The following is a 27,945-nucleotide window of genomic DNA, read 5'->3' as shown; positions in this document are numbered from 1 at the left end:
TTGGGAGGCGTGCACAACAATTGGAGGGTAGTGGAAAGTTTGCGGGCAGGGGAGATTAATTTTGTGATGTTGGAGCATTTTGGTTGAGCTTAGGGCAGCAAGTGAATTTTTGTAGGTTAAGAGTAGGTTAAGAATTGGGAAGTTGTCTGTAATTTGCTTCAGCGCTGTAGGTCATGGCACATGATTGTTTTGAGGGTCTGAATTTCAGAGTTGGCCCATGGAAGAGGCATGAATAGGGGAAAGAGACGAGAGGTCCACTCGTCAAGTTAAGGGGCAAGGGTCCTCCCTGAATTTTCTTTTAGTCATTGACAAAGGAAGATGTGGATTACTTCAGGTGATCAAGATGTTAGTGATCAATGGAGTGATAAAAGGGGGTCATTGGAGACGTCCGAGGAAGAGAGTGAGTTGGAGAGAAAGACCAGGTCAAGAGTTCCCACCAGAGTGGGTAGATTGATTGTGGAGGGAGTTCAGGCAATGGTCAGATAGGAAGGAGAGAAACAGGTATTTAAGTTAAATGGAGGGGCTCCAGAGGCTACAGTTATTGAGAGTAGAGGGCTGGTACCTATGAGTGGAATATTAGTTTAGTTATGAACTTGTATGCTGGTTTAGGATTTGGAGAGTGTAGTATAACATTTTGTGATGCTTACACATATGGAACTGGTTAGTTCTTTCATCTGGTTTCCGTGTTTGGTTGTAACAACAATACATGTGGTTTTGTATCTTTTATGCACCCGTCATTTTGAAATGACGGCATGTGATGCCTTACTTGCCTGGTAACTTCACCATGTGAGTTGTTGCAGGAAGCGTACTTTGTTCATAACCGCCTTTCTGGTAGGGACTATGAGCGTTAGTCCATAATGGAATGTTTTGCAATAGCCTTGTTTAGGGGTGATCAGAGCTTGGGTAGTGGTGCAGTGGTCGGAAAGAGAGAACATTGTGTTGCTAAACACTTGCGAAGTGAAGGGAGGAAAGAGTGGAGTTGGTGTGGCCCTTCAGCCTGTTCATGGTGTGCGAGCAACAAGATTGAATGCTGCTGAGAGATCTAATAACATCAGCAGTGCCGTATAACCCGTATGCAAAATGCTAGAGATATTGGGCTGTTTCAGTCCCATGTTTGAATCCAGATTGATGAATACCTAGGATGTTGTTTGCCTCCACGAATCCCTGGAACTGAAGTTAAGCAACATGGTCCAGGATCTTCAGGAAGTACGGGACATTAGTAATGAAATTATTTTTGCTATGGAGGGGTACAAATTACTTTTTTCTTTTTGTTTGCAATGAGGATGATTCTACCTTCTTTGAGACACGAAGGCACAAGGCTGTCTCTAAAGGGAGTATTCACGATCTTTGTGCCACAGAACCAGGAGATCAACACCAATGCACAAAGTTGGTTTCAATTTAGAGACGATCTTGAAGATTATCTGATCAGTGCATTGGCTGAATGCAAACTTGCTTAGATTGGACTCATCAATGAACCTGTGTGGGCTCTGCGCGGGCCGTGTGCAAATAGTCTTTCAGATTGTATTTCCGCAAGTTAATGGCTTGCTGGTGGACAGCAATCTTCCTCAAACTCATCCTGTATTCCCGGACACCAAACAGAGTTCCTTTCCACCATGGGGAAGACTGCAGGTTGGCATTCCTAGATCTATATCCTAAGCAAGGAGCAGAATAAATACCTCTGAACCACAGAGTCAAGAACCGAGCTGGGCGCAATGTGTATAGGGGACTGAATTCTAAGCCAGAAAGTAAGCTCAGTGTTGGATCCATAACCCTGAAGCAGATTAGAGAATTATGACACAACCAGTGTTCCCTTAGACTATTTTGACGATCTGATAGCACAGCGAGTAGAGCGCTAGTTTTGACATCTGTGCAGAGCCCGCCGATGCAGGTTCGAATACCGGAAGGGCCAAACTCAGCCTTTCATCCTTCCGTGGTCGATAAATGAGCACCACACACCTTGGGTAATAAGCAGCAGAGGGTTCGTAGCGCTATATAAATGGAAATTATTATTATTATTTTGCATTAAACAGATCTTGGCACGCTTGTAGTTTTGTGTTCTTAAAGTCGGGGTGGATCGTAGGACTGGCACAAAGATACTTTAACACATTATCCATCCTTAGACCCCAAATCTAGTTATTCCGCTTATACTTTAGTTGCCCTCTAATCCTTCATCCCACATATACTATTGCTTGAGAATAAAGGTACTGAAATGTATTTGTCTCTTGTGTGCTGTCAAACCCACATCACAAAGTACAAGCCTTCTTTCTCTTATCCTTTCTTCTACCAGTGATCTAGAGTAAGCCAGTTGGTGCTCGCAGCAGAACCGCAACAAAATGTCCTGACTGGGGAGCTCAATTGTCACCAGCTGATGCAAATCTTTCAGAAATGGGGATACCACAGGGGGATCTTGTTTGCGACACAACAGAATGCAAATTCCAACTCTTTGCAAGCAAGAGTTCAGATTCCCTGTATCTAATGTTTGCTTTTCCGGTCCATGTCACCGATAGAGAATCCCTATCTGGGAATACTGATAACCATGTAAAACGAATGTGAGACAATGAGGTATTCACAAGAACAAAATTATTTGCATACATACGTACAGACTGTATTCATTTGAGTAATGTATCATAGTGTTATGCAAGATGCGTATTTCTTTGTGTGCAAATTGGGAACTATTTAAGTCCACACCATTTGCTTAATCACATGGTCTTAATTGTGTAATGTCTCTATGCCTAATGTTCTGCCTGTCGAGGATCGCTGTAATTGGTCAAGCCTTCTTCAGGACCAATATAGTTTACGTTACTATGTCTCAAGATGTTCAGTGATTTTCTACATGAAGAATAGGGGACATGATTTCATAATTTGCCAACCAAGGTAGCTATAGTTCTACATAGTAGGTATCTTTTCTAGATCCATATGCAACCCACCCGCCTATCACTTCACGGTGGCTTTAGCACAATATTCAGGCTTTTTCTGATTCAACATTATGAAGATAGCCTCAGGGGTCAGAGCCTCTTGCACTGTTTTGAAATGGAGTGTCAGCTGTGTAAATGTGTCATGAGACTCAGTAAGAACTGGAAAGTTTGCAAAGGATACACATAGCAGTAAAAAAAAAAAAAAAATAGTGTAGGGGATAGACATCCTTATGTTGACCAGATGGTGGGTGTGGCGGCGGGACCTTGACCTTCTTTGCAGTATCTGTTGAATAGAAATAATTGCAAACATTTAAGGGTAGTTGAACAGACAATCCTCTGGCAGTTGCTGGTTAAATGTGGGTCTGCAGCCTTGCTTGACACTGACCTCAAGTTTGAGTTGTATGCATGCTTATAGTTTTTATATTGCAAACGTAGTGGCATATTAAGTTATAGCTGCATACTTTGACACTCATTTACTGTTTAGGGGTTGTCAGAACACAGGGACACAGACCGCTACTATACACAGATGGATTAGTGTAAACTGTCTATAGTGTAAAGTCTGTGCTGTCCACTCTGTCCTTTTTGAGTCTCTTGTTTTGGATTTTCCAGGGGTTTCACGCAGCCTGCTGTTATGTAAGGATTGGTGTAGTAACACTGGGTGAGACTACACAACACTTTTCTGCTTGGTATTGGGTATCCCACCTTTTGGTATAGGTCTGTACTACAGAAATTGGTAGTGTGACTGAGCAGCCAGGCCGATCTCAAGAGGAGTAAATGTGAGCTGTAGAGCTGCAGCAATGAAATTCACAAATCCAAGTATCCAAGTAACACTTACACTCAAGGTTTCAGTTATAAATAGTTATTTATTTAACATCAATTTTTAAATGAGCGTTCTTTAAAAAGGGCAGGATATGTAACCATCAGAATATACTTTAAAATACTTTTCAGAATCAGCACAAGTTGGTGGATTCTCTATGGATATGTTCTTGCACAATTCCTATACCAGGAGACGACTTCAATCACAAGGACAGTAATGGCATTTATATATCACCAGTTATACTTTGCAGATTCTGAAGTTGCAGAAGGAAAGGTTAAATGAAAGAAAAAGGTCAACCACGTTCTCAGGGCATTTGAGTATACTTAAATCTTCCAATGCAGTCTAGACCAGCCTTTCACAGCAATAAACTGTCCAAAACAAGTTACCAGCTATGAGGGACAGAACTATTAAAGCCAATGGACTAGAAGAGTCTGCGGGAGCCAGGACAGCCAAAGTCAATTGGAACACAGTGTATGGAGCTCAGGCACTTCTTGGATAAGTCTTGCACAAATTTAGAGGGTTTGTAAGAAATCGCTTTTAGGGTCACAAGCTGTAAAGCCTGTGAAAGGAGAGCTAGAATCCACTCTCAAAAGCAGCCAATGCAAATCTCAACTGAGAAAAGCACAGCCAAAAAGACGATGGGGGTCATTACGAGTATGGAGGTAGCCATGGTGCTATTAGTGCCATGGCTACCCCATACCGGGTCCGGGTTCCTTGAATGAGGAATTACTGGGCCATTCCAACCTTGGAGGACCCGGTAATTCCTCATTCAAAATACCTATCCCCTTTCCCACTGAGCCCCTAGAGGGCTCAATGGGAATGGGGAGGGAGCTAAGAACGGGCCTGTTATTAGCTCCCTGGTCCTTTAGCGGCTCCCACTGAAGGCGCCTGGTAAAACCAGTCGCCCTTAGCGGGCCCCGCTAAAGGACCTCTTAATGTGACGGTAAGGGGTTAACGGCACCGGCACCCTTAACGGTGCCGTTAAACCCCTACCGCCAGGGTCGGAATGAGGCCCAATGAACTAATTACCCAAAGTCTAAACAGTACCTCTGGTTTGAAGAAAAGTGGTCCAGCTTGATTCTGTCCTGTTGCTGCAATGCAGACCCTGGGTTCCCGAGCCTCAGTCGTGGGGACAAGAGGGAGGACGTCTGGAGGGCTCCTGCGGCAGGAATTTGGAGGTTGTCTGCAGCTACAGGCTCTTTTTGGTTGAGTGGCACTTTGCGATTTCAGCGCTCGGTATAGAGCACCAGTAGGGATCTCGGATACCGGTTTGGCTGGCTTCACTCCTTGGGTCCTGCACTCTGGTGAGGTCGTCCTGCTTCTGGAGGGTCCTTGGGATACTCCTGCAGCTTCTGGACGGATTTCTGACATTACACTCGACTGCGAACTTCTTGACCCCTGGCACTCAGTTCTTGCAGCAGCGATGAAGTACAGCCAATCGGGGAAGGTGGTCCAGTGGAGTTAGTCTCAGGGTTAGTTGGTCCCACTAACCCAAGAGACGTAGTTGTCCCTTCCAGAGCTTCTCTTGTCTTTTAGAAAAAGGCCTTTCAGCAAAGCAGCAGGGCTTCACCGGGAAATTCAAAGGTCCAGGAGGATGCAGCCAGCTTTGTTCACGGTTTCTTCAGTTGTTTCTCCCAGTGGTCGACTGACTCTAGTTCCAAAACCCTCACCTTTTTAAAGCAGGTTGCTCCCATTCATGCACAGCCTAGGCTGTCAGTCACACAGCAGGCTGGCTGGTTGCATTCAGGCATTCCTAGAGACACAAGACAGACACGTTTTGGGAACCTGGCTCACATCCTGCCTTTCCAGACACACTGGAGCCAGAGGTGGGCTTCAGGGCTGAAGCCCGCCAAAGGCAAAACAAAGGGCGCAGAGTAAAACCCAAGAAAGACCTCAGACAGTAAATGGCGAAAAAAGAAGACTGGGTCACTTTGACAAAATGGTCACCCATGGGTGCAATACCGTAGCTGAGCCTGTGGTAGAAAAGCAGAATGGTAGGAAAATTAAACCACTGCCACCAGCCATTTAAAGTAGTGAGGGTAACTAGGTACCCCCCCAGCACCCCACATAAGATGGTATGTGCTGGACCTACAAAGACAAAAGGCAATTAAAGTCAAGGAGACAGAACAACATGGCAATTAGCCACCTTTAAGATCTTGAAACAGCTAGTGGAAAAACTGGAGCTTAAACGAAATGAAACCAACTGAGACCTTTTCTTCTACTGTTTCTTTTTCTCCTCTCAGCAACTCTGCATGTTTTCCAAAGAGACGATCTTCTGTTAGAGTGATAAACCTGGACAAAATTTAAGAAAACCTGAAGATGGTGTAAAAATCAATTATTTGATTAAATTAAACAATAAAATAAAAAATAAAAAAATGTCACTTTACTATTCTTGAACTGTATTTCACACAGGAAAAGGTAGTTAAACCTTCTGAGAAACCTACAGGATTTCTCTGTGACACTGCACTGAAAATGCTGTGTGTCGCCATATAAAAAGTAAATGCCTATGGAGTTTGTCAGAATCCAAACACAATGGAAACAGATAAACCAAATCGGGTCAAAACGCATGAGTGATAAAATGGTCTCACTCACTCAGGGCTAAAATTAAAAGTGCTAAAGTCCAGCACAAGAGCTGGGGGTCTCTAAGGTTGAAGGGAATTGGCACAGAACTGAGAAGTCTCCCTAACACCTGCTTCTTGCAAAGTCTTTTCTTACTTACTGCCTGTTTTTTTGCCACAGCTGTGCAATAAGGTTGCAAGTTGTATTTGAGTTTCTTCCACCACCTGTTGGTAGAGGCAGAACTTCTCAGGGCTTGTGCTTCCACTGAAGGGGCACCTCGCTTCAGTTCTCCAGAGAGTACAGCACAGCCTTGTCTCTGCCCTCAACCACAGAATAGACTTAATCCTTGGTTCCACCTCTGACGTAGTCACCCTTTAGTGGGCTTGCTTTACTCATTTAACCCCTCCTCATCCTGTTCAGACTCCCAGTACCCTTCAGCTTCTAGGCCCCTATGGGCACCTTATTTTCTCCTTTGAGCACCACCTATCGAATGTGCTTCTGCCACGTCCTCGTGACAATTCACTCCTTCCTTCTCCACCTGATGTTCTCTGGCCACCTCTGTCTGATACACCAACCTCCTTTCTTAACGCAACCTCCTCCTTCAGCTGATTTCTCCCTCTCCCGTCTTCAATCTCCATCAAACTTGCCAGCTGCTCTGACTCCAAACACCCACATTGCTAGACTCCCCCAGGTGGATATGCACCTTTGATTTGGAGTTAGTGGGATTTTGGTCCAGCTGACTGCAATGCGTTCACCTGAAAATACTGCATGGTAGGGAGCCAGGGATTAAACCTATAAGAGTTTTAACCTTGTACGATTTTACAAATCGTCTGTGTAGTTGACCTCCCTTCTTGCTGCCTCTGCTGTTGGTGTTTTGGAGCACATGGGGAGATTGTATGATGGGTGTTCAAACATATTCTTCTCCAGCATGGGGTCTGGCATGGATTCACATGCTCATGAATATTCCCCGTCGTCAGGCTGGGAATCCTCGGTAAAGAAAAAATCAGTGTCAGTTTCGTTTCTGATCTGTCTTTCGTAGTAGTAACCAATCACTGATCTCTGCGTCATACTGACCATAGCCAATGACTGCCCTCTACCTAAGCCCCGCCTCTGGCAGCCATCTTCAGATTTTTACCGCACGTTCAAGTGTTGGGATCCTCGTGCTATTGCTCAGAAAAATTTCTCTTTTTTCGGTCAAAAGAGCCTCAAGCTCCACCGTTTCTTCATCCGATCAACGGGGACCCGTGTCGGATTCGTCTACGCCCCTCAAGGGTGAAGATTTCGTCGAGCCGCGCTTTTGGAGGACTCCAGAAGTTTCTCAGGCCCATCTTGAACATGGCCCAGGAGAAGGGAAGCTCGACGCCCGGAAAGCTGTTCAGGGTCTGCCCTGGATGCCAGCTTCAGAATGTCTTTAAGGAGGACGAACACTCCCTTTGCCTTTACTGCCTACATGAGGACAAGACGCACGTGGAGAAGGACTGTGCGTTTTGCGGCAATATGTCGGAGCGGGCCATGAAGGACCGCCATCAACGTCTCGCCAACTGGCTGGAAGGAAAGAGCCCGTCAGGCGAGAAGTAGTCCGAGCGGTCTTCTAAGACCTTTGAGGACGCCCCGGCGACGGGGGTCCGCTGGCACCGGGAGCGCCGAACGGTCGGGCTCTACGGGCGCCAGGCAGGGCGCATCCTCCCCGGCGCCATCAACCACGAGCCAACGCTCTGGCTCGGGTAAGAGGAAGGCCGAGCACCCGGCGAAACTCCTGGAGAGACCCCGGTCGTGCCCTAAGGCCCCATCGGAGGGGGAGCGAGGTGGTGACCCTCCCCCCAAGGAGAAGGCAGTAAGCGCACCTAAGGTGGTGAAAGCCTTGATCCATCCGGCCAAGGCCTCTATCGAGACAGTCGCGGCGGCCCTGGCTCAGCCTGTGAAGGCTACACCAGTGGTGGCGACCCCGGGGCCCAGAATCTCCCTGCCACCGCGGAGGGAGTCCTCTTTCATGCCCATCGACAGGACCCCTGTGAAACCTCCGACGGAGAAGAAAAAGGGGGGGCAGGAGGTCGTCGTGGACTTGGCCTCCTCCTCTGAGGAGGAGCTGATCGAAGTCTTAGGCCACGGCTCTGGCGTGGAAGAAGGCCATCCTGTCGAAAGGACCCGACGTGGAAGACGAGGGCGTCGAGGATGCAGACGGGGCTCCTGATCGCCCGTCGGATCTCCCTCAACCAGTGCCGCAAGACAACTCGGCGGCCATTTTGTTGGCTATACAGTCCTTATGCTCGGAGATAAGGACTAGACTGCCGTTACCACCAACGGAGGAACCGCTCCCGACGAGGGACCCAGAGCCAGGCCCTTCTGGGAGCCCTCCCCCTAAGAGAAGAATGATTCATCCTCCACCTCCTTTTCAGCCATCGCGCCCTGTTCAGCCCTCCTCCCCGTCCACGACACGTGGGGATGATACGGGGACTGACACGGCCGCAACGGGTACGGACGAGGTTTACGACGAGGATCTCCCGTCGTCACCTCCCACCCGGGCTTCCCCGCCCGACGAGATTGGATCGTTTCACTCCATGATCGCCAGGGCATCCGAGCTTTTCCAGCTCTGCCCGGAAGAGAAGAAGGAAGGTTTCCTTTATTAACGGCGCGAGACCAAGAGGAAGACTGTCCTCGCTGTACCTCTACTAGACGATATTTGGGATGAGGGCCTCGCCCTCCTCAAGAACCCATCCACGACGCCGACTAGAAGGGATCGGTACGAGAAGAAGTACCGGTTCCCGGACGCGGCCCCCTTGTGCCTTCGGGCACAGCCGACCCCGGACTCGGTCGTCTCCGCGGCGGCCAGGAAGAAAGCGGGGGGGGGGGGGGGGGGGCGCGGCCTCTACGTCAACCTCCCCGCCGGACGGCGAGGGAAACAAATTAGACACGATGGGACGCAGAGTCATCTCGTCGGCAGCGACGACGATTAAGGCGGCCAACGCCTTGGCTATCGTAGCCCGCTACGACAGGGAGTTGTGGTACAAACTGGCCCCCCTGCTGGACTTCCTACCAGACGACAAGAGGGCGGAAGCCCTAGAGATCTTGCAGGAAGGAGAGGTGGCGTCGGACCACGCCATTACGATTGCGACGGACATCGCTGACACTGGATTTCGCCAGTTGGGCAACGGCGTGTGCCTTAGGCGGCGTGGATGGCTCAAGGCTACTGACTTCCGTCAGGACGTGCAAACCAGAGTCTTGGACATGCCGTTCGACGGAAACAACCTGTTTGGGAAAACAGTGGACGATTCCCTTCAAGCCATCAAGGCGGACACGGAGACGGCCCGGGCTCTTGGGGTTCTCCAGCAACGGCGGCCGCCCTTTCGGAGCGGCGGAGGCAAACGGGGTGCCTCCAAAGGTTCCAGCGGCGGCTTTTCCACCTACCGTCAAGCGGCCCGTTCGTCGTCACAGGAAGCTTACAGGGGACGAGGCAAGTCAGGCGGACCCCGCCGTCGTCGCCAAGGAGGACAAGGCGTCAAAGCCTCGTTGAAGCAGGACTGAACCGGCCGTGGGGTCTGGCCCCCACCGAAGCACCCCGGTGGGAGGCCGGCTGGCGAGCTTCGTCAGCGTGTGGGAGTCCATCTCCACCGACCGTTGGGTTCTGGACGCCCTAGCTCAGGGTCACGCGCTCGAGTTTCTAAAGAGGTGCCCGCGCGTCCCCCCTGTGGCCAGGAAAGAACATCACGTCCCTCAACTTCTCTTGGAGGTAAAGGCGATGCTCAAGAAGGGCGCCATCGAGCTCGTCCCAAAGAGGCTTCGGGGCTCCTGAGTTTACTCAAGATACTTCCTCGTGAAGAAGACGACGGGAGGATGGCGTCCCATCCTGGACCTACGACGACTGAACAAATTCATCAAGGCACAGAAGTTCCGGATGGTCACCCTCCAACATGTCCTGGGTCAACTGGAGGAGGGCGATTTCCTGTCGTCGTTGGATTTGGAGGATGCCTACTTCCATATTCCCATCCTAAAGGGACACCGAAAGTTTCTCAGGTTCGTGGTCCAAGGGCATCACTACCAGTTCAGAGCCCTTCCCTTCGGATTGAGGTCGGCACCCAGGGTTTTCACCAAGTGCCTCGCACCGGTGGCAGCGCAGCTGCGCTGAGAGGGGATCCACGTCTACCCCTACCTGGACGACTGGCTCATCCGAGCAAAGACGAAGGAGCTTGCCGTGGAGCACACGGCAAGGACCGTCCAACTACTCACGGACCTGGGATTCTCCATAAACTACGCCAAGTCCCACCTGGTGCCCGCGCAAGACGCTCTGTTTCTGGGAGCGAAGCTCGACAGTGTCGCTTCTGGCCTCTCTGTCGGAGGAAAGGACGAGGGCCATCTTGGGCAAGGTGCAGCAGATGCTGGTTGCGGACGCGGCCAGGGTGAGGTCCATCAAGTCCCTCCTCGGAATGATGTCTTCTTGCATTTATCTCATCCGCCTGTGCAGGCTCCGGATGCGCCCGTTACAGGAGTTCCTGGACGCGCACTGGATCCAGACGGGCAGCTTCGAGGAGAGGATCACACTCGACGAGAGTTTCCGACGAGCGATCCGGTGGTGGGGCACCCGAGCGCATCTGACGGCGGGCATGGACTTCCAGACCCCCGGCCACCAGGAGACAGTGACCACAGATGCCTCCCTGGAGGAGTGGGGGGCGCACACCGAAAATCTGCACGCGAGAGGCCTTTGGCTTCCGACGGAGAAGTCCCTCCTTATCAACGTCCTGGAGCTCCGTGCAGTGTTTTGGGCCCTCAGGTCCTTTCTTCCGTCCCTCAAGGGCAAGGTGGTGAGGATCTTCACCGACAACACCACCACCATGTTCTACATCAGGAAGCAGGGCGGTACCAGATCCCCAGCCCTGTCCAAGGAGGCGCAGGATCTGTGGCATTGGGCTGTCGCCCAAGGGATGTTTCTGGTGCCGTTTCATCTGGCAGGGATAAAAAACACAATTGCCGACTCGCTCAGCAGAGAGCTGCGCTCGTGCCACGAGTGGGAACTACGACAGGATCTAGTGGACCGCCTCTTCCGACGGTGGGGCACACCCTGGACAGGGAAGGAGGCGCCATCCTCCATCACGACCCGAAGTCGCTGAACTTGCAGGCCTGGCTCCTGCAGCGTTAGAGTTTGGAGGATACGACATACCGGCCGACTGCAGAGAGGTTCTTGCAAAGGCCAGGGCGTTCTCAACTCTTAAATGCTATGGACACAAATGGAAGAGGTTCTCTGTCTGGTGCCACGCACAGAAGATTAACCCTCTACGGATTACGGCTCCCCAGGTACTGCCGTACCTTCTGACGCTGGCCAAGGCTGGACTGGCGCACGCGTCCATCAAGATTCATCTTGTTGCGATCTCCCGATACACCAGAACCACGGGGCGGACGTCTTTGTGGTTTCATCGTCTGGTGAAAGAATTCATGAAGGGACTGTTCAGATCGTTCCCGCCGGTGAAGGCTCCGGCCCCGGCGTGGGAGCTCAACGTGGTGCTGACCAAGCTCATGGGACCTCCGTTCGAGTCTCTGCACTCGGCCCCGTTGAAGTTCTTGTCGTGGAAAACAGCGTTTCTTGTGGCCATCACCTCCGCACGAAGAGTGGGAGAGATCCAGGCCCTTTCCTGCAAACCCCCGTACTTGACTTTTCACGACACGACGCACCCCTCCTTCATGCCCAAGGTGCCGTCGGACTTCCACCTCAACGAACCCTTGGTGTTGCCTGTTTTCTTCCCGTCGCCTTCGTCGCCGGCCGAAAGGACTTTGCACTCGCTGGATGTGGCTAGAGCGCTGAAGTTTTACGTGGACCGCACGAAGTGTTTTCGGAAGACGTCACAACTTTTTGTGAACTTTGGACCTGTCAATCAGGGGAAGGCTCTCTCAAAGGCCTCCATTTCCAGATGGCTCTCCGGCTGTATCATGTACTGTCATCGGTTGGCAAACCGACCGCTGCCTGGCCGTCCGAGAGCCCATTCCACCAGAGCGATCGCAGCTACCACGGCGTTCCTATCTGGTGTGCCCTTGCTGGACATCTGCAGGGCTGCTACGTGGAGGTCGACGCACACCTTCACGAAATTCTACTGCGTCGATCGGGATTCCAGGGAGGAGTCCAGGGTCGGCCAAGCAGTGCTGCGCAATCTGTTCGCCTAAGGTGAGCCTGGTGAGGTAAGAATTGCTTAATGTTGAGTTTGATGTAATGCTTAATTTGTCACCTCCCGTGGTTGTGCATGTGTGTACTGCTATGTATTCTTTATTCATGAGCATGTGAATCCATGCCAGACCCCATGCTGGAGAAGGAACAAGTGACTTACCTGTAACTGTTGTTCTCCAGCATGGGTCTGGCATGGATTCACATGCGAACCCTGCCGCCTACCCCTCTGCGGCTCTTCACTTGGTCATACTGCCACTTCACGTGCTACCAAATCTGAAGATGGCTGCCAGAGGCGGGGCTTAGGTAGAGTATGACGCACAGATCAGTGATTGGTTACTACTACGAAAGACAGATCAGAAACGAAACTGATACTGATTTTTTTCTTTACCGAGGATTCCCAGCCTGACGGGGAATATTCATGAGCATGTGAATCCATGCTGGAGAACAACAGTTACAGGTAAGTAACTTGTTCCTTTTTGCACCTTTCCCTCCATATGTTCCTATGGGACCCCTAGTCTTTTTGGTCATTTTATTTATTTTAACCCCGTCTTGACTTTGGAGGTCAGTAAAGCTTTTTGCTTTACTTCCCTTGCCTGTTTTGCTCATTCTTATGGGGCAATTGACTAATTCCTTAGACTGCCAGTATTCTGAGACTTTGTATCTCTTGGAATTTTTGTATTTTTACAATTCCGCACTTCACCTAATTGTGAAGTGCAGTTAGAATACTCTGTTTCCTAATAACTTTTTACCTAATGGTTTTTACGTTACTTTAACAATGTGCCTAAGACAAGCTGGTGGTAGCTTTGATATTTACATTTTTTTCTTTTCAGTTTTTGTGATATTTTCCTCATGCTCTTCTGCATTTCCCGCAAATGACAACTAAAGGGGCCTAGCACCCTAAAATGGCCATGCCAGAATATTTTCACTTGTTCTTTGGCTACCTTATACTTTGGCCTTCTTCCTGCTTCCCTAGGTCAGGAAAAGCCATATGTGGTAACCCCTTTCCCGGGGAAAGCTGGTGCCATTGGGAGCCAAGTGTGCTTTGTGTGCGAGTCAGAGGAGCAGCTTGTTGGCGACTCAAGGACGACTCCTGCAGCTGACCAGCATCGGCTCCAATGATGGGCCCAGTGAAGGCCTGCTCCTCTGCCTGATCTCTGTAGACCCTTGTTGGTGCTTCAACTGGTGGGAACAATCAGACCTGCTCGAGGATACACGCATTGGAACACTTCGGAAGTGTGCCTGGACTAACCGATGGACTGACGGCTCCCTTTTGGGCTATCTATCACTGCAGTCGTCATTCTAATCAAAGCCTTGGCACTTGCAAGATCTTCAGTTTATGCCATTAGTCGCCTTTCCTTATGTTTTCAGCCAGCTCACAACAAAGGAAGCTGTGCTGGGGCTGCTTCTGTGTTAACCGCTAGAAGATTGCGTATCTCTGCCTGACCTTTGTACCTCCGCTGGAACAATCTCTCTGCAATCCCGTGAGGTGTCCTGTAGAGTCTGCACTGCTGAAGTCTGCATTGTTTATTCTTTGGGGTGATCTTCAAGAAGCTGCCCGGAAGCATTTGGTGAGGGCTGCAAACAACTCCTGGCATGAAAAGAGACTTCTGAACCTGCAGCCCCTGGACTTCCCTCACCCGAACCAAGGTCAGAACATTGCAAGTCTTCAGGAATTAGCTGGGGACACAATGTCACCTGGAAGAAATTGAGTCAGGGGTGTGGGGGGCCTGGGCCTAGACCCGTTTCTGCCCCTCTGTCTCCCATAGGGTAACATTAGATCTAGAGCACTTGTCCCTAATCTTTGGACATGGGATCTGTTTTAAGGGGACTTTCCTATGACTTCTCTTGGGAAATGTTATAATGGGGTAATTTTGACTTGAAGTAAATACTTGCCTTGGTTCTGTTCTTGGGTCAATAGATATTTTATCCCACCATTTATACCCCAAACGTAGCCAGTGTTCTACCACCATATCAGTTTCTCTTGAATTTTGGACTCGTTATCCATTGTCTTGTAGTGAATCTTAGTGCTAAAGCTGGTGCTAAGAAATGTGTCCAGTCTGCAACATATCTTTGTGAGGCAGAGCTCTTTAATGGTGATACTTTTCTCTTTTTGGAGCCTGTACACAATCGTAAGTGGTGAGGAAAGAGAATCCCGCACTTTTAGGGAGCAACCCAACGCTGCTACTTTGTTGAGCTGAAGTTGCTGGTGGTAGATCAAGGCTTTCTCTAGATCTATAATTATAGTTACAATAACTCAATTATCATGATAAAACCAGTGTCTGCATCTGTTTTTTTTTCTGGTAATCAAGTAAAGGATGAATCCCATAATAAAGAGCTAGAAATCAGATTTCTGGTCAATCTAATTGGTACAAGCCTAGATTCTCAAGGTTGATTCCTACATTTCCTGGACTGTGGGTGGGAGTATATGGAGAGCCCTATGCCATTTGAATAGAAGTAACTTCAGCCCTGATAATCTGATTTATTTTGGTTTTCGATTCATTAAAACCTAATGGACACATCAGCACTGTGCTGTTTTGCTGGTTCTGCTGGTGCAGGGGGCGTTGTTGTACGTAACACTGAGCCGATAGAGGAAAAGCTTTGCATTGGAGCTTTGCATTGGGGGCCCCACCCACTTGGCACTCCATAAAGCTTTGGGTCACACGCTTTCGCGTGCACGCATCAGTAGTGTTTTGCTGGTTTCTGGGTGAGGGGGCCTTATTTTGGTGGGATTGCTGGTCTTTAATCTTGAGCCAACTAATGGTTTAGATTGCATTTGATTGTGTGCATTGTTTTGACCTGCGGTGAGCTCCCGCTTATATAATCTAAAGTAGTGAATTACTGTTTAATGACTACAGGTTTAATGCAGCAGATTCAGCTGCTAGGAAGAAATGTTTGTCATTGCCCTGTATTAATGGGTCACTTGCTATAGGGTCAAGGAAGGGTGGGAGTAGTTAAACAAGCCTAAGACCTATGATAAAAACTTCAAGTAGAGCATGTTACCCGCTTGTGCTGAGCTCACTTACCTCCCCTCAAGTAATTGGTGTCGTCTCATTCATAATGAGAAATAAGATGCCATCCACTAGAAAAGATATTTTAGCAGCACCTCTGGTCTTTACCAGCTGCAGAGATAGTATTTCATAGGCATTGGCACTACCCCTTCCTCCTTCACCAGAAAAAGAATGTGAAGAGATGGGGTGTGGGTCCATCAGCAGTCCCGCAATTCAGGCCTTGGATATTCAATCTTTGAAGGGTCAGGATCATTTGCAATCACTGTTTGTGGAGAATATGACACCGGATAAGGCACCGCATTCGAGGGAATGCACCACTGATATCAGGCCCTTGCCAAACATTGCTGACCGTCATAAGGAGCGCATTTTGCATTGCTCTTTCTTGGATACTCCCCCCCTATCATCTTGTCAGGTGAAATCACCTTATTGTGCCTGTCACAACATTTAGAATGGTGGGGGAGATTAAAAACAGTCCCAACTCGGCAACTCGGGAGCGTTCCCCAACCTCCAAGGGCATTGAGTAGCCATCTGCATCTAATCCATCCCTAGATTGGAAGACTGAACTTATGAATGAAATTAGAATTCAGACGTACACTCTGAATGTGGTACTGAAGGCGGTGACCTCCATTGGCGAGTGTTAGATTATTATTAAGGAGAGCGTAGATAACCTAAGCGCTATCAATATTCGGTCAGGCCTCACTAAAAATGATCGGGGCGGGGGGGATTTTGTGGCAGCATTGCGGGGGCCTCCTCTCCGGATGTTGCAAGGGCACCCACAACCTCCATGGGGGAGTCGGTGAAGGATACTGAGAAAGAGCCTTTGCTAGGGACACTTGTTAGTGTAAACGTAGAAAAGGGAAAACAAATCTAAGGAAAAATTGGTGGCAGATCTAAGGGCTTCCAAGATGTCATGCAAGTTTTTGCGTGGAACACCACTTTGTGATCTCTGTGATCTGAATGTTGCTGAGGGAAACATTTACACAACTAAACCGAGGGAGAGTAACGTGGAGGATGTTTTGGAGATCTCAGAGGTGAACTGTGAGAGGGGGATGGCATTAACATGCTTGAAAAAAGAAATACGGCCCATCATAGCAGAACTCATGAATAGGAGGATGGTAGCAATCGCATGTCTGAGGCTATGAAATGTTATCCAAGCAAAGGTGGGGTAGTATGGAAACCTTCAGATAAGGAGCAGGGAGTTGAGCAAATGTATGACCTTTTTAAACAGCCAATGGGCCCTCTGTGTACTGCTCCCCTAGAAGTAGAAATATTTAGTCCCCGGAAACGGTGCGAAGGAGAGATTTGAAATGAGGAAGGATCTCAAAGTCTAGGTTGCCGGGGGAGTCTTATGGGCACCAGAGAAATCGAAGGAGCTATGGGTCCCCTTTGCATGCTTAAGTCTGGGGTACACATCGTGACCCCTAGTAAGGGGGAAGGGGGTGGCCTTTCTGTTCAAGAGAAGTCCTCCAAAGTGGTGACGGAGGCGGAGTTGAGGCTGCTAGTGGATGATATTCTCCTCCAAGAATTACCTCCCCAGCTGCCTCAAAGGAGAACCCCTATGGGAAAGGGGGTTTGTGTGCCACTATGAATGGGCATATGAATAAGCAGTTTGTTAGACATGAGAAGGTCCAGGAGGGTGGGGGGTGGGGAGGCAGGATCAGCAGAGTGCTATGGTCCAGGGATCCACCATGACTATAGAGGGTCAGGGTCTGGATGTTCAACATGTAAGACTACGTGATCTGGTGTTCCCTGAGGTGCCCAGACTTATCCGTAATTATTGGAGTAAGGTGGGCCCCACTCCCTACGTAGAGGTTGTATATTTTCTCTTTTTGAAGACCTACCTGAGCTCAGGTTGATCACCTCAGCCGATATTAGGTTAGTTGACTTCATACACCCACACAGATGATGTTAGACTTGTTATCCCTTTCCCATTGGTTTGTTCCACCCTACTTAATGAGGCGGGTAGCTCAGAAAAGTTTGGTTGTGATATCACTAGTATTATCGAGCCCATTTTGAAACAAAGCGAGATGTGTAATATGGAGGAGTAAGGGGTCTGAGAGAAAGACAAAGGGGTCCAACTGCTGAGGGCCTGAATTGGCGTTAGTTGGCCCTCTTGTAAAGAGACTCCATAGCCTATTTAAAACACTGAGCCAACCACTTTAATCGGGGGGGGGGGGGAATGTGGGGGGTGGTTTGAGCTGTCAATTCCAAATGGCACTCACATTTAATCTCTGAGATTTTTATTAAACTGAAGTTTTTTAATTTAATATTTCTGCAGGAAACATGGGTTCTGGGTAATCTTATTTGGGACGGCTTCGAGGTCACCTGCGTGTGTGCCAAGGAGGGGGATAAGGGGTGTCCCAAAGGAGGTGTTGCAATTGCATATAAACGGGGCCTCAACTTAACTAAAGTGGGGGAGTGGAGGATCTTGGATGCTTTTCTGCTTATCGCAATTCATGCAGATGACCCTGGCAGCATAAATATGATGCTAGTAAATGTTTATAGGAACACTGCTGAGAAAGATGAAACCGAATTAGTTTTTGCCTTTGAGTGTTTGAGTTCTTTGATAGATGAGTGGCTTTTCAAGGTTTCAGGTGGAGTCCTCATTCTGGCTGGATCTTAATGCCAATTGTCAGGAGGTCTTCACTGATCTCATGGAGCTATAATCTGTTTTGGACAAAGCTACCGCCCCTCACTTGAGGAAATTAACTTGAGGGGATCACTGGTTGAATTTTTCAGAGGAGTGGGTGCTAGAAGTGGTGGTGAACGACAGTCCTAACTGGCAGGCGAGGGGTTTAAGCTTCATAATTGATTACATATTTCTTTCAGAGTTATTGTTTGTTAGGATCACAGATTTTGGGATATGTCCATCAAAGTGATCATTTATACCTCTGTTTGAATTTGAGTTGGTCCTCTAGGGTGTTTGATTCCACACTGGGTAACTTTGAAGTCAATGTCAGAGGGAATCGATTAAAATGGGTCCTCTGCCTTGACTCGCAGGTTGAATGCCACCATGCTGCATGACTAACTCTTATACCCTGGAGGAAAAAAGGCTGACTTGTTTCCTTCCCGGTATATTTAGAGACAAACCTAGAAAAGCTCTCCAGATTTATTTAGCCTGATAGGACAGTGGCTCCCAAACACAGGCATGCATTGGATATTCAGGTGAAAAAACGCAAAGCGGCCTTCCAAAAAGTAGTTAGTCATACGTGAAAGAGGGGTTTGAGTTCTGTTTGCAAATCTCAGATAAAGAAAGCTAGACAAACTTAAGAATTGGCTGAAATATCGTAGGTCTGTTCTATATCAAAGGGACAGTGAACAGATGCTGGCTTCACTGAAGGGACAAAATACTGAATATTTAAGAGTTTGTAAACTGTACAGAGGTTTAAGATGAATTTCTGAACTCTGACCTGCTGGGTAACCATCTTGACAAGCCAGACCAATCAAGGTAGCATTGGCGGCGGTCAAGACTAGGTCTCAGGAGGGGTGAAGGTGACAAAGTCCTCAATGAGCACACAGAGTAAAGGACACTTACAAATCACTCCCAGTCAGGTGGCTTCTGAGGTTCAACACACAGTAATAATCACAGTAACCCTTTTAAGCCAACACAATCCTACAAAAATACATATATACAAGACCAAAGGGGCCTAAAGGGTTAATGCACGAAATGGGTCCACAACCTAGAAAAGGGAAGAAAGCAGGCAGTGCAAATAGTCTTTAGGCAGTTCTGCAACAAACACAATCCTAACTGAAAGGCAGTCCAGTCCCTAAAATGAGAGGAGCCTAGTGTTTAAATGTACTTGCAATGCTGGCGCACGCGATAGTGCTGATGGGCGAAATAGGGTCTTTTGTAGGGGCTGTAGCACCTCAGGAAAGTGGGTGAGGTGATGCAGAATAGGTTCCCACTATTCATGGAGGGCCTCCCCGCGAGGGCAGAGCAGGTTCCAAGAGTTGAGAATAGTTTGCTAGTTCGCACTAGCAGTGGAAAGGAGAGGGTCCCTCAGGAGCCACTCATGCGTAAAAATGGATGGATGCGCTAGGGGCCACTGGTAATGGTTGTAATTACTCACCGACCCCCCCCCCCCCCCCCCGGCACACTCCAGACCAAACTTCAGCAGTCGAGTCCACTTCAGTTGCTGGTTCAAATGCTGCAAACTCTCAGCTCTCCGGCTTTCAGTGACAAAGTTACAACGTTGATGCCCAAACGGGACAGTGGCGAGTTCTCCGCTCCTGGTGGATGGATAAGGCCAGTTCAGCTGAAGCAGGCTTCAGGGCCCAGAGGGGCACAGCTGCGATGCAATTGCAAAGTTTGTCACCAAGGCTGGGCAACACGGTAACCGCGTGTACTCAGGTTCGGGCGCTCATTACTCCAGACCTTGGAACGCCAAGTGTACGAAATTCGGTGTGAGTGCCATGAACACAGAGCTTGCGATGTACCAAGTTTCAAGGGCGTCCTCGAAACGGTGGCGTTATCAGAGCAAAGGTCCTGCGCAAGCTGGTCGGCCCATTAGTTGGCCCAGGGACACTTCCGATCAGGCTTACTTGCAGGGTTTGATGACCGTGCCGAGAATAGTTGGTCCCTCTATGCCAATGGGTCGAAAAGCTTTTGCAGACCTTCTAGGATGATCAGATGCAGAGGGGAGCAGCAGGACGACAGTGCGCTAAGAGTGCCAAACCGTCCAGCAGTTCCTCGACTCCTTAGTTTCAGGATACTTCGAGCCTATCCTTCGTTCAGTGAGAACTCCAGAGATCGACATGGCATAGGTGTTTGGAGCCTTCTCTTATCCAAAGTCTCCTTCGCGCCAAAACTAAGAGGACCCAATGCGAGATCTCACATACAGGCATACCATATGTGAACCAATCATGGACCATGGTGGTCCCAGGCATTCACTGCACACCACACTCTGACACCCAGGATGTGTATTGGATCCGGACAGTACAGCCCACATCCTGGAAGCACACACAAGGCATGCAGAAGCCCGCAAAACTTGGCGTTTCACGGGAGAATGAATGCCAAAATCAGTACTGACCCAGGTCGGCTCGACCGGGGGAAGGTGAAGGGGCAAGGTGGCCAGAGGACAGGACAAAGAACCTTGTGGCATGGCCATTTTGGAGCCAGGCCACCTATATGTGCCAAACGCGGTTACCACGGCTTACCTGACAGGAAAGGGTTAAAAATACATAAAGATAAGCTGCCACAAGCCCTGTGCAAGGCACACCTGCACTTCTCCTAAAAAATCCTTTGAAACTATCTAGGGCCTTTAGAAATGACAGGAAGACCCAAGTGCACTATACTGGAAGGTACATTGTGTACTTGCAACTTTACTGCAACATGTTTGAACATTGACAAGGACTGAGGGAAACAAAGTCTGCCAGTTCTGTCTGTCTGTCTGTAAGGGCAGGTCCGTTTCCCCATCATAAAGTGAGCAAAAAGCCTAGGGGAGTGCAGCAGAAGGCTGTGCTCCTCTGGCAAAGTCAGACTATGGTGTTTAACAGCAACAGAAAGTTGGTGGCTACACACCTGGAGGGAAAATTACACATGAAATGGAAATCTTTCCTAACAAGGTTAAGCAAGAGCAGTTAATTATGAATCCCATTGCTGAGGCTAAATGGTTAAAACATGTTGGGGGTATCTATAAGGCCTCTGCCTTGGAAGTTGAAATCCCCACAGTGGATGGTTGGGAATGGTCTCTGGATATCTCAATTGATAACATTATTAGAATCATTAAGACATGCAAAGCCTCCAAAGCAGCAGGTCCTAATAATTTTTTCTACGTGATCTTGAAGCAAGATGTGTGCCTATGGGCGAAACTACTGCATGTCTGTTTTATGGACTTGACTCAGAGAAGGTCTGTTCCCTCCTCATGGCAAACATCGTATGTCATTCTGATCTTTAAAAAAGGGTGTAGGTAATGCTCATTGAATTATAGGCCAATCGCTTTGATGAATGGTGAATCTAAGATGTTTGCCTCTATATTGTTGGAACACGTACAGAGCTGGTGTGATGCCAACAATATATTAGACCATCAACAAATTGGAACCGACAGGAGTCGGGGTGGAGGGGGGGGGTCTTCTGCTCACTTGTTTACAGAGGAATGCATGATGGCCTAATGTGTTACCTGTTTGTGGCATCCATGGGTCTGTCCATGGCTTTTGATTTGGTTAATGCGGCACTGTTGTGGAAAAAAACCCTTCGACTTTGGTATTCCCAAGAGCTTGCTGAGTATTATAATTCATTTATACAATACTCTGATGAAAGTTAGGCTATAGTCCGATGATTTGATGTCAGCTAGGGGCTTCGATGGGGGTGTATACTAGTGCCTACTTTGTTCAACGTGTATGTGGCAGATGCAGGAAAGACTCTGGATTTATGTGGTCTTTTATCACCTAAAATAGGGGTTCTTAGAGTCCAGTGGGCGGCCTATGCTGATGATTCTGTCCTGATGGACTGCACGCTGAATTTCATAATTACTGTTTTAGAGGGATTCATTTTTAACTCTTTGTAATTGCCAAAAGCATGAATCCGTTTCTGAAGCCCAATCGGCGTGCAGTCCATCAGTACAAAATTGTCAGAATAGGCTGCCCACTGGACTAAGAGCCCCTGTTTTAGCTTGCTTCTAACTTCCGTTGGAAATACGAGAATATGGTCCTAGTCAGTAAAAAGACCATGCAATACCTTGGGTACTCCATTTGCAGTATTCAATCTGAAGTATTTGACCATAATTGCCTGAAAACAAAGGCAGTAACATCGGTAAGACCTGGACTCCGTGCAGGGAGTACTACAGAATGAAAGTCCTGGGTTATGGTTTGGAATTCTATCCATTATGGATTCTTCCCTATTTGAAAGTTACGGAGGGTCTTGTATGGAGAGGGGTCCTTTACATTTACAAAAATGTGTTCTGATACAATTGATCCGGTATGAGATGATGGGTCTTCAGTCAATGAGCAGTATTATGCAGTGGAAAAGACTCATTCTTGAGAAAATGTGCACTGTCCCCGAAAGAAAGTCTTTATAGTTTGTTTGACGAATATGATTCAGAAGGATTTACGCATGGATGATGAGATTTTGCTCCATCTGGGTTCATCCATGCATACGCGTATACATAATCCTTGAATGATAAACACATTATAGCTAACGATTGGGGCACAAACTATAATGAAATCTTGGACATCAAATTATATTTTCAGGTAGTCTTCCCCATTCAAATGGTATCAGGCTTTGGAGACCTACCTGAAGAAATTCCCGAATAGAGGTGTGAAAAACATAATGTGTTTCTGTTTTTATGTATTAAGTACGCATGAAATCAACACTAGTAGGCAGCAGTGGGTCAGTGGTCACGGGCGCTGCAGATACTGTAAGAATTTTGGGGAGTTGGAAACCTTCTTTCATCTAATTGTGTGTTCCACTTTATTGGCTCTAATGCTTTATTTTGCCCAATTTGTTTGACACTCAACAAGTGTTCAGACATCGGCTATGGTTGTCCGTTACATCGAGACTCAATGTCATTAAAGCTGAGAGTGGTCTCCTTTATACAAAATGTATGTAATCTAACCTAGATTTGGGGTTTAGGAGCCCGGCGATACGCTGCCCGAGTAATCATTTTCTGGAGCGTGATTATTGAAAAAGGAAAAATGTATGAAAGTAATCCTGAACTAATGTTTTTGTGTGATCATAACATTTGTTGTATTAACAGTGATTCCCTAGAGTGGGCAATGTTCTGTACCCGGTCGATATTTTTGATCCATGATGACTGATGAGAAATTATATGCTTTGTAGACTGTTTCTAAATATTGATATTTCTTCCAGGACTGCTTTGAATGGTATTTTTTTGTTTGGTATAGCTTTCTTTCCTGATTTTAAATCGCATATGATTCTAAATGAAATCACTGAACTGTGTCTTTCTGTTTGGTGGAGATTTGGGTTTTTCTTTTGGTTCCGTTTATTCTCTTGTCTAATGTGTCAATGCTATGAAATTTTATTCGAAGAAATCTGTTTATCATAGATTTTTTGTAGTGTGAATTTGTATTGTTAATGGAACTTAAGTTTTAAGGTTTTATAAACCAAAACAATTATCCAGGATTCGGTCTTAAATTTTCTGTAAAAAGGTGGTGATTGTCTTATTTTGCTTTACGACTGAGATCTGCATGCATTTGGAAGGTGGCTGTAAACGAGTATCGTATGTTGTTATCCTATTGGACATTGTACCTCATTTATAAACAAATTATCTGCTGAGGAAAGGACCTTTGTACAGCTTGACAAAAAGCACAATGGGAAAAGATTTGTTTTTGCCTCTACTACATAACCTATCTGCATTACTTGGACTGTGATCGTGATAACATGCAGAGCATTATGGAAATCTGAAAAGCTTAACAAAAGTAATTTGTATAAAATCCTCCACAAGCTGGCATTGGAGTAATTAACCCGGGACATCAGTGCTGATATAGTAAACTTCCAACAAGACCGCTATGTTAAATAATGTATTGGTAGCCATGCTGAAAACAAGTTATTGGCAGGGAAAATAAATCTACACAAGTGTGGCCACTGGTGTGCTTTTTAATTAGATGCAACAAGATGCGTAGCAAAAAGCAGGGCCACTATACCCGTCCAACAACCTGTGGTTTCAAGTTCAGGACTAGTCCATGCGGCTTATCCTCCAAAATGGGTTACTCTGCCTACATAAACGGCTGTGCAGCACAATTTATTGTTCTCCCATTGCATCTCTTACTAACTTCATCTTAATCACCATACACAATCATTTTTATTCTTTCTACCAGTCATGAACATCCATTCCTTAGAAAAGGAGCCCTATTTTATTGACCATTTCTAATGCATCAAAAATAGAACTTCTGAATAATTGAAGAGTAAATGTACCTGTTCTGGAGGTGCATTGTTTTGTAAAGGGGAAACTGGGTGCCTTTAGGCAGCCTGACCCTGAGAGGCTTGGGATCACACAAGGGTGCACTTTGGCAATTGCGTCTTTGATGAGGGCTCTTATCTGATAAACCATTCAGAGAAAATCTAAAATAATCTGCCTCGTCCCTGAGCCAGAAAGAACTTTAGGTGTCACAGGCGAGAATCAATCGTGAAGGATGTCTTTGCATTTGTTCCCTTAAGCACAGTAAAGGCAGTGACTGTCACATGTCTTTGCCATTGATTCCTATAAAGGTGGACCATCTCAGTATAGTGGTACTTCTGGGCGCCTTGTTGTGGGGTTGTATCTGGTCTTTTTTGGTTGTGACAAATTGGTTGATTGTGTTTAATGTGTTTGAGTGATGGTTCAGGTAGATGATTTTGTGGATGCTCTGCTTTGTGAAAGGTCACAGTGATTCTTTGTGGCAAACTGATATCACCATGGTGGTCCTGTTACTTCCCATATTCTCTTCTGTTTGCAGGTACTACCTTTGGTGCCCATAACCTATTTTGAATGGAAGTGTTCAGGATTTTGGATTCTTGTACTTTATTAGGGCATGAGTGTTGACGTACTTGCTGAAGCTGTGAATGAGTATTTTCACATTGGAGGTGCTGTCGGAGGTGGATAGTAGGGCGAAATCTTCAGTGTTTTGTTGTGTACCTTGTTGGCAGTGTGACACTGTATTGGTGGCTTCAGGTGAACTATAGCAGATGGCGTGTTTGGCTATTGTGGTGATGGATTCATCTAAAAATGTATTGGAACTGGGGGGATGGAGGTGGCATTTAATGGTAAATGTGACACTGAACTTGAACTAGCGTGTGCTGCCTTTGTATGGTGTGCGTGGAGCAGATCAAAGAGTTTCTTTTCTTGGTGATTGTTTTTCTATAATTTGAAGTCTCCAAGAAAAATGGGAATAATGGAAATAATTGTTAGGTGAGGTTTTGATGAGGTTTTTCGTTTCAGCAAGCAAGGCTTTACTGATTTTCATGATCTGTAGATCAGATGCAGGTTCTGTGGTTGTCTGGCGCCCCATGTATTTTTATGTCTAAAGGTAATGAGTGCAGTGCTCCAAGAACTTCAAGAGGACTATCATTCAAAACAGCTTATGATCTAGACAGCACTTTATATTTTTCTTGTATTCCAGTTAGGAATGCTACTCTTATGTAAGCATGTCACTATGTTTAACGTAATCTACAATGGCACAGTCCTAAGACTCCACAGATGTCTTCAGTTATTTTGTGTTTTTATCTGGATAGCATTGCTCATCATGGAGAAGATTACACTATATAGTGACCATATTTTAGCTCGTTACATTTACAGCCATTTGAAAGGTTTAAAAGTCTCAATTATTGCATGTGATTTGTGTAACCACATTTTTGAATGCATGGTAAATTGATGTATTTGTAATCCAAACACGCAATATTAACATGCAATGGTTATTCGTACGAGCCAGTCGAATGAAGAACACGTTAGAACACATTTTAATCAATTTTCATACTTCTCCCATCCTGGATCTAACAAAAGCAAATTAATTGTATTAACACACAAACATCGAATACTGCAGTGATCAAATCAGGTCATCAGTATAAAAACAAATGCATCCAAATGCAGGGGTTGCTAATCCTAATGCAAGACACCAAAATACTTTTGTCACTGTAAAATAAATGTGTAAGCATGTTCAAAAAAATGGAATTACCACTAATTGCGTTTTACACATCTTTAAGAAATCAAATTAACAGTTGTACTGCTCTAATATTCCCAAATTGTATTTTGATGTTTTCCTGCAGTCGGTGGCCACAGTTCTCAAGTTCCTCTTCTGCGTGAGAATGAACCAGGTATGGAAGATAAATTGAGAGCAAATTATTTTAATGTTGGTTTCTTTATTCTCGTTTAGTTTAGGAAAAACCTGGCACTTGCATGCATTATTAAAACAAAAAAAACAGTTGTGTCAAAGTAATAGGACTTATAACCATCTTGCATCATTCTCTACAAACTCCTTCAATGGTTGAATGTACAAAATTGTTATCAAATTACTTGTCCTAAAACAATTTCAATAGCCTTAATGCTTGGGGCTTCCAGTCTGCAGATATCATTTTGGATCGACTGGATAGGTCTTTATACTTACTAATATTGATTTCACAGGTGGGATTTTAACTCCTTTTACAAAGACACCGATTCTTTGTCAAACCAATCTGTAACAAAACATTGTGGCAGATAACACAAAGGATTTCTAGATGTTGCAGAATGCAAAATTTGCGATTATGGAGTAGTATTCTCACAGATATTAAAAGACTGAAATAGAAGTGTAGGTCAGCCTGTTAGATCTGTGGCTTGCAGCAATCTTCCTCAGACTCCCCTTCTGCCAATTTCCTCAGTAGTCGTATCAGCAAACATACGTGGTCAGATGGTTAATGTATATTTATAATAAGCCTAGGACTCTTACTGGGGGAAATTTCAGATTGATGATTAGTTTTTTACAAATCGAATTGTCCTGGCCTCTGTACTGTTGTTGATACAGGAAGGAGCTATTGTGCCCTCTCTGGTCTGTGATTGGAGTGATGATGCAAGTTAGTGATATGCACGGGTTGAAATTGGGATTTGTTGCCCAGGAGCAAAAGGGCATAATCAGCGGCTATGTCTGGGGATCCAGGAAGCTAATATATATAGTGCACAGCAAATTTAACTTGTGCAGAAGATGCACATTCTAACATTTTGTTTGTTTTTGTTATCCAATATGCTTTAAATGTCTCTTGGGTGTGTCATTGATACTCTTTTAAACATTCCCAAACCTACAGATATTACATAGCTATGTATATAAGGTGCTGTGCTCTAGCACCTTGAAGCGTGTCTTGTGCTAGATGGGATTACCAAAAAAGATCTGATAACCGGATCAGCTCAAAGAATAACACAATACTACGTTATTCTCAGTTCAATAAAGCAGACGGACATCTCTCTCTATATATATATCATATGCATCTTCTATGTGTCATACATGGCAAACTGTAAAACCTATAGCAGGGAGGGATTGGTTAGGGGAAACATATGTACCTATGGTATACATAGGGGTTAGTAAATCATTGGCTGCCTCTTATCTGTAAGGCACACCCCTAACTACCTATACATTTGTATAATGCTGAAATTAGCATGGAAAATGGCTGCAGATTGCAACATTGCATAGCAGGTTAGCCCATAGACCCTCTGATTAGTTGGCATTCTCACCCAAACGTGGACTTTCGGCTTGTTAGCGCGTAAGCGAAGTGAAATCCAGGTGCTTGAGATAGTCTGATTACTCCTCACTTTCCCAATTAATCCATAATCTCTCATCCGTCTGGACATATGCCAAAGTTTCCCATCCTTAGTTGACCTTGTAGCCTGCTCTCTGTTCCGGGACATTTAAGTGGGTGTAAGCACATCACTATCTTGATCCGAAGCTTAATGAATAGCCTTTGTTTTTTACTTTTGAATCATGTGTAAGAAGACAGAAAATGTGTCCATTTCAATCTCTTATTCACTGTTAGTCACGGTTATTTGATTTAATTATACTGGGTGCTCTTGCTTCTCTTGTCCTCTAGAGACTTGCTCACTC

The 27,945-nt window shown here is 46.5% G+C and overlaps 1 protein-coding gene across 3 annotated transcripts in view; it reads left to right on the top strand.

Moving 5' to 3' along the window:
- LSR (lipolysis stimulated lipoprotein receptor) overlaps nucleotides 1–27,945 on the top strand; it is a 624,987-nt gene that overhangs the window by 313,153 nt on the left and 283,889 nt on the right. For 2 of the 3 annotated variants that reach the window (XM_069611646.1, XM_069611644.1), the window contains one exon: nucleotides 26,147–26,194. The exons of the other annotated variant lie outside the window; for it this stretch is intronic. In XM_069611646.1, the coding sequence (XP_069467747.1) occupies nucleotides 26,147–26,194 (48 nt within the window). The remainder of the gene's footprint in view (nucleotides 1–26,146; nucleotides 26,195–27,945) is intronic. 3 annotated transcript variants of the gene reach the window in all.

This window comes from Ambystoma mexicanum, chromosome 8, assembly GCF_040938575.1.
Source record: "Ambystoma mexicanum isolate Mex_15411 chromosome 8, UKY_AmexF1_1, whole genome shotgun sequence".
In the NCBI taxonomy this organism is placed as follows: Eukaryota; Metazoa; Chordata; class Amphibia; order Caudata; family Ambystomatidae; genus Ambystoma; species Ambystoma mexicanum.
The sequence above is the reverse complement of the archived record's forward strand: the minus strand, read 5'-3'. Positions and strand labels throughout refer to the sequence as shown.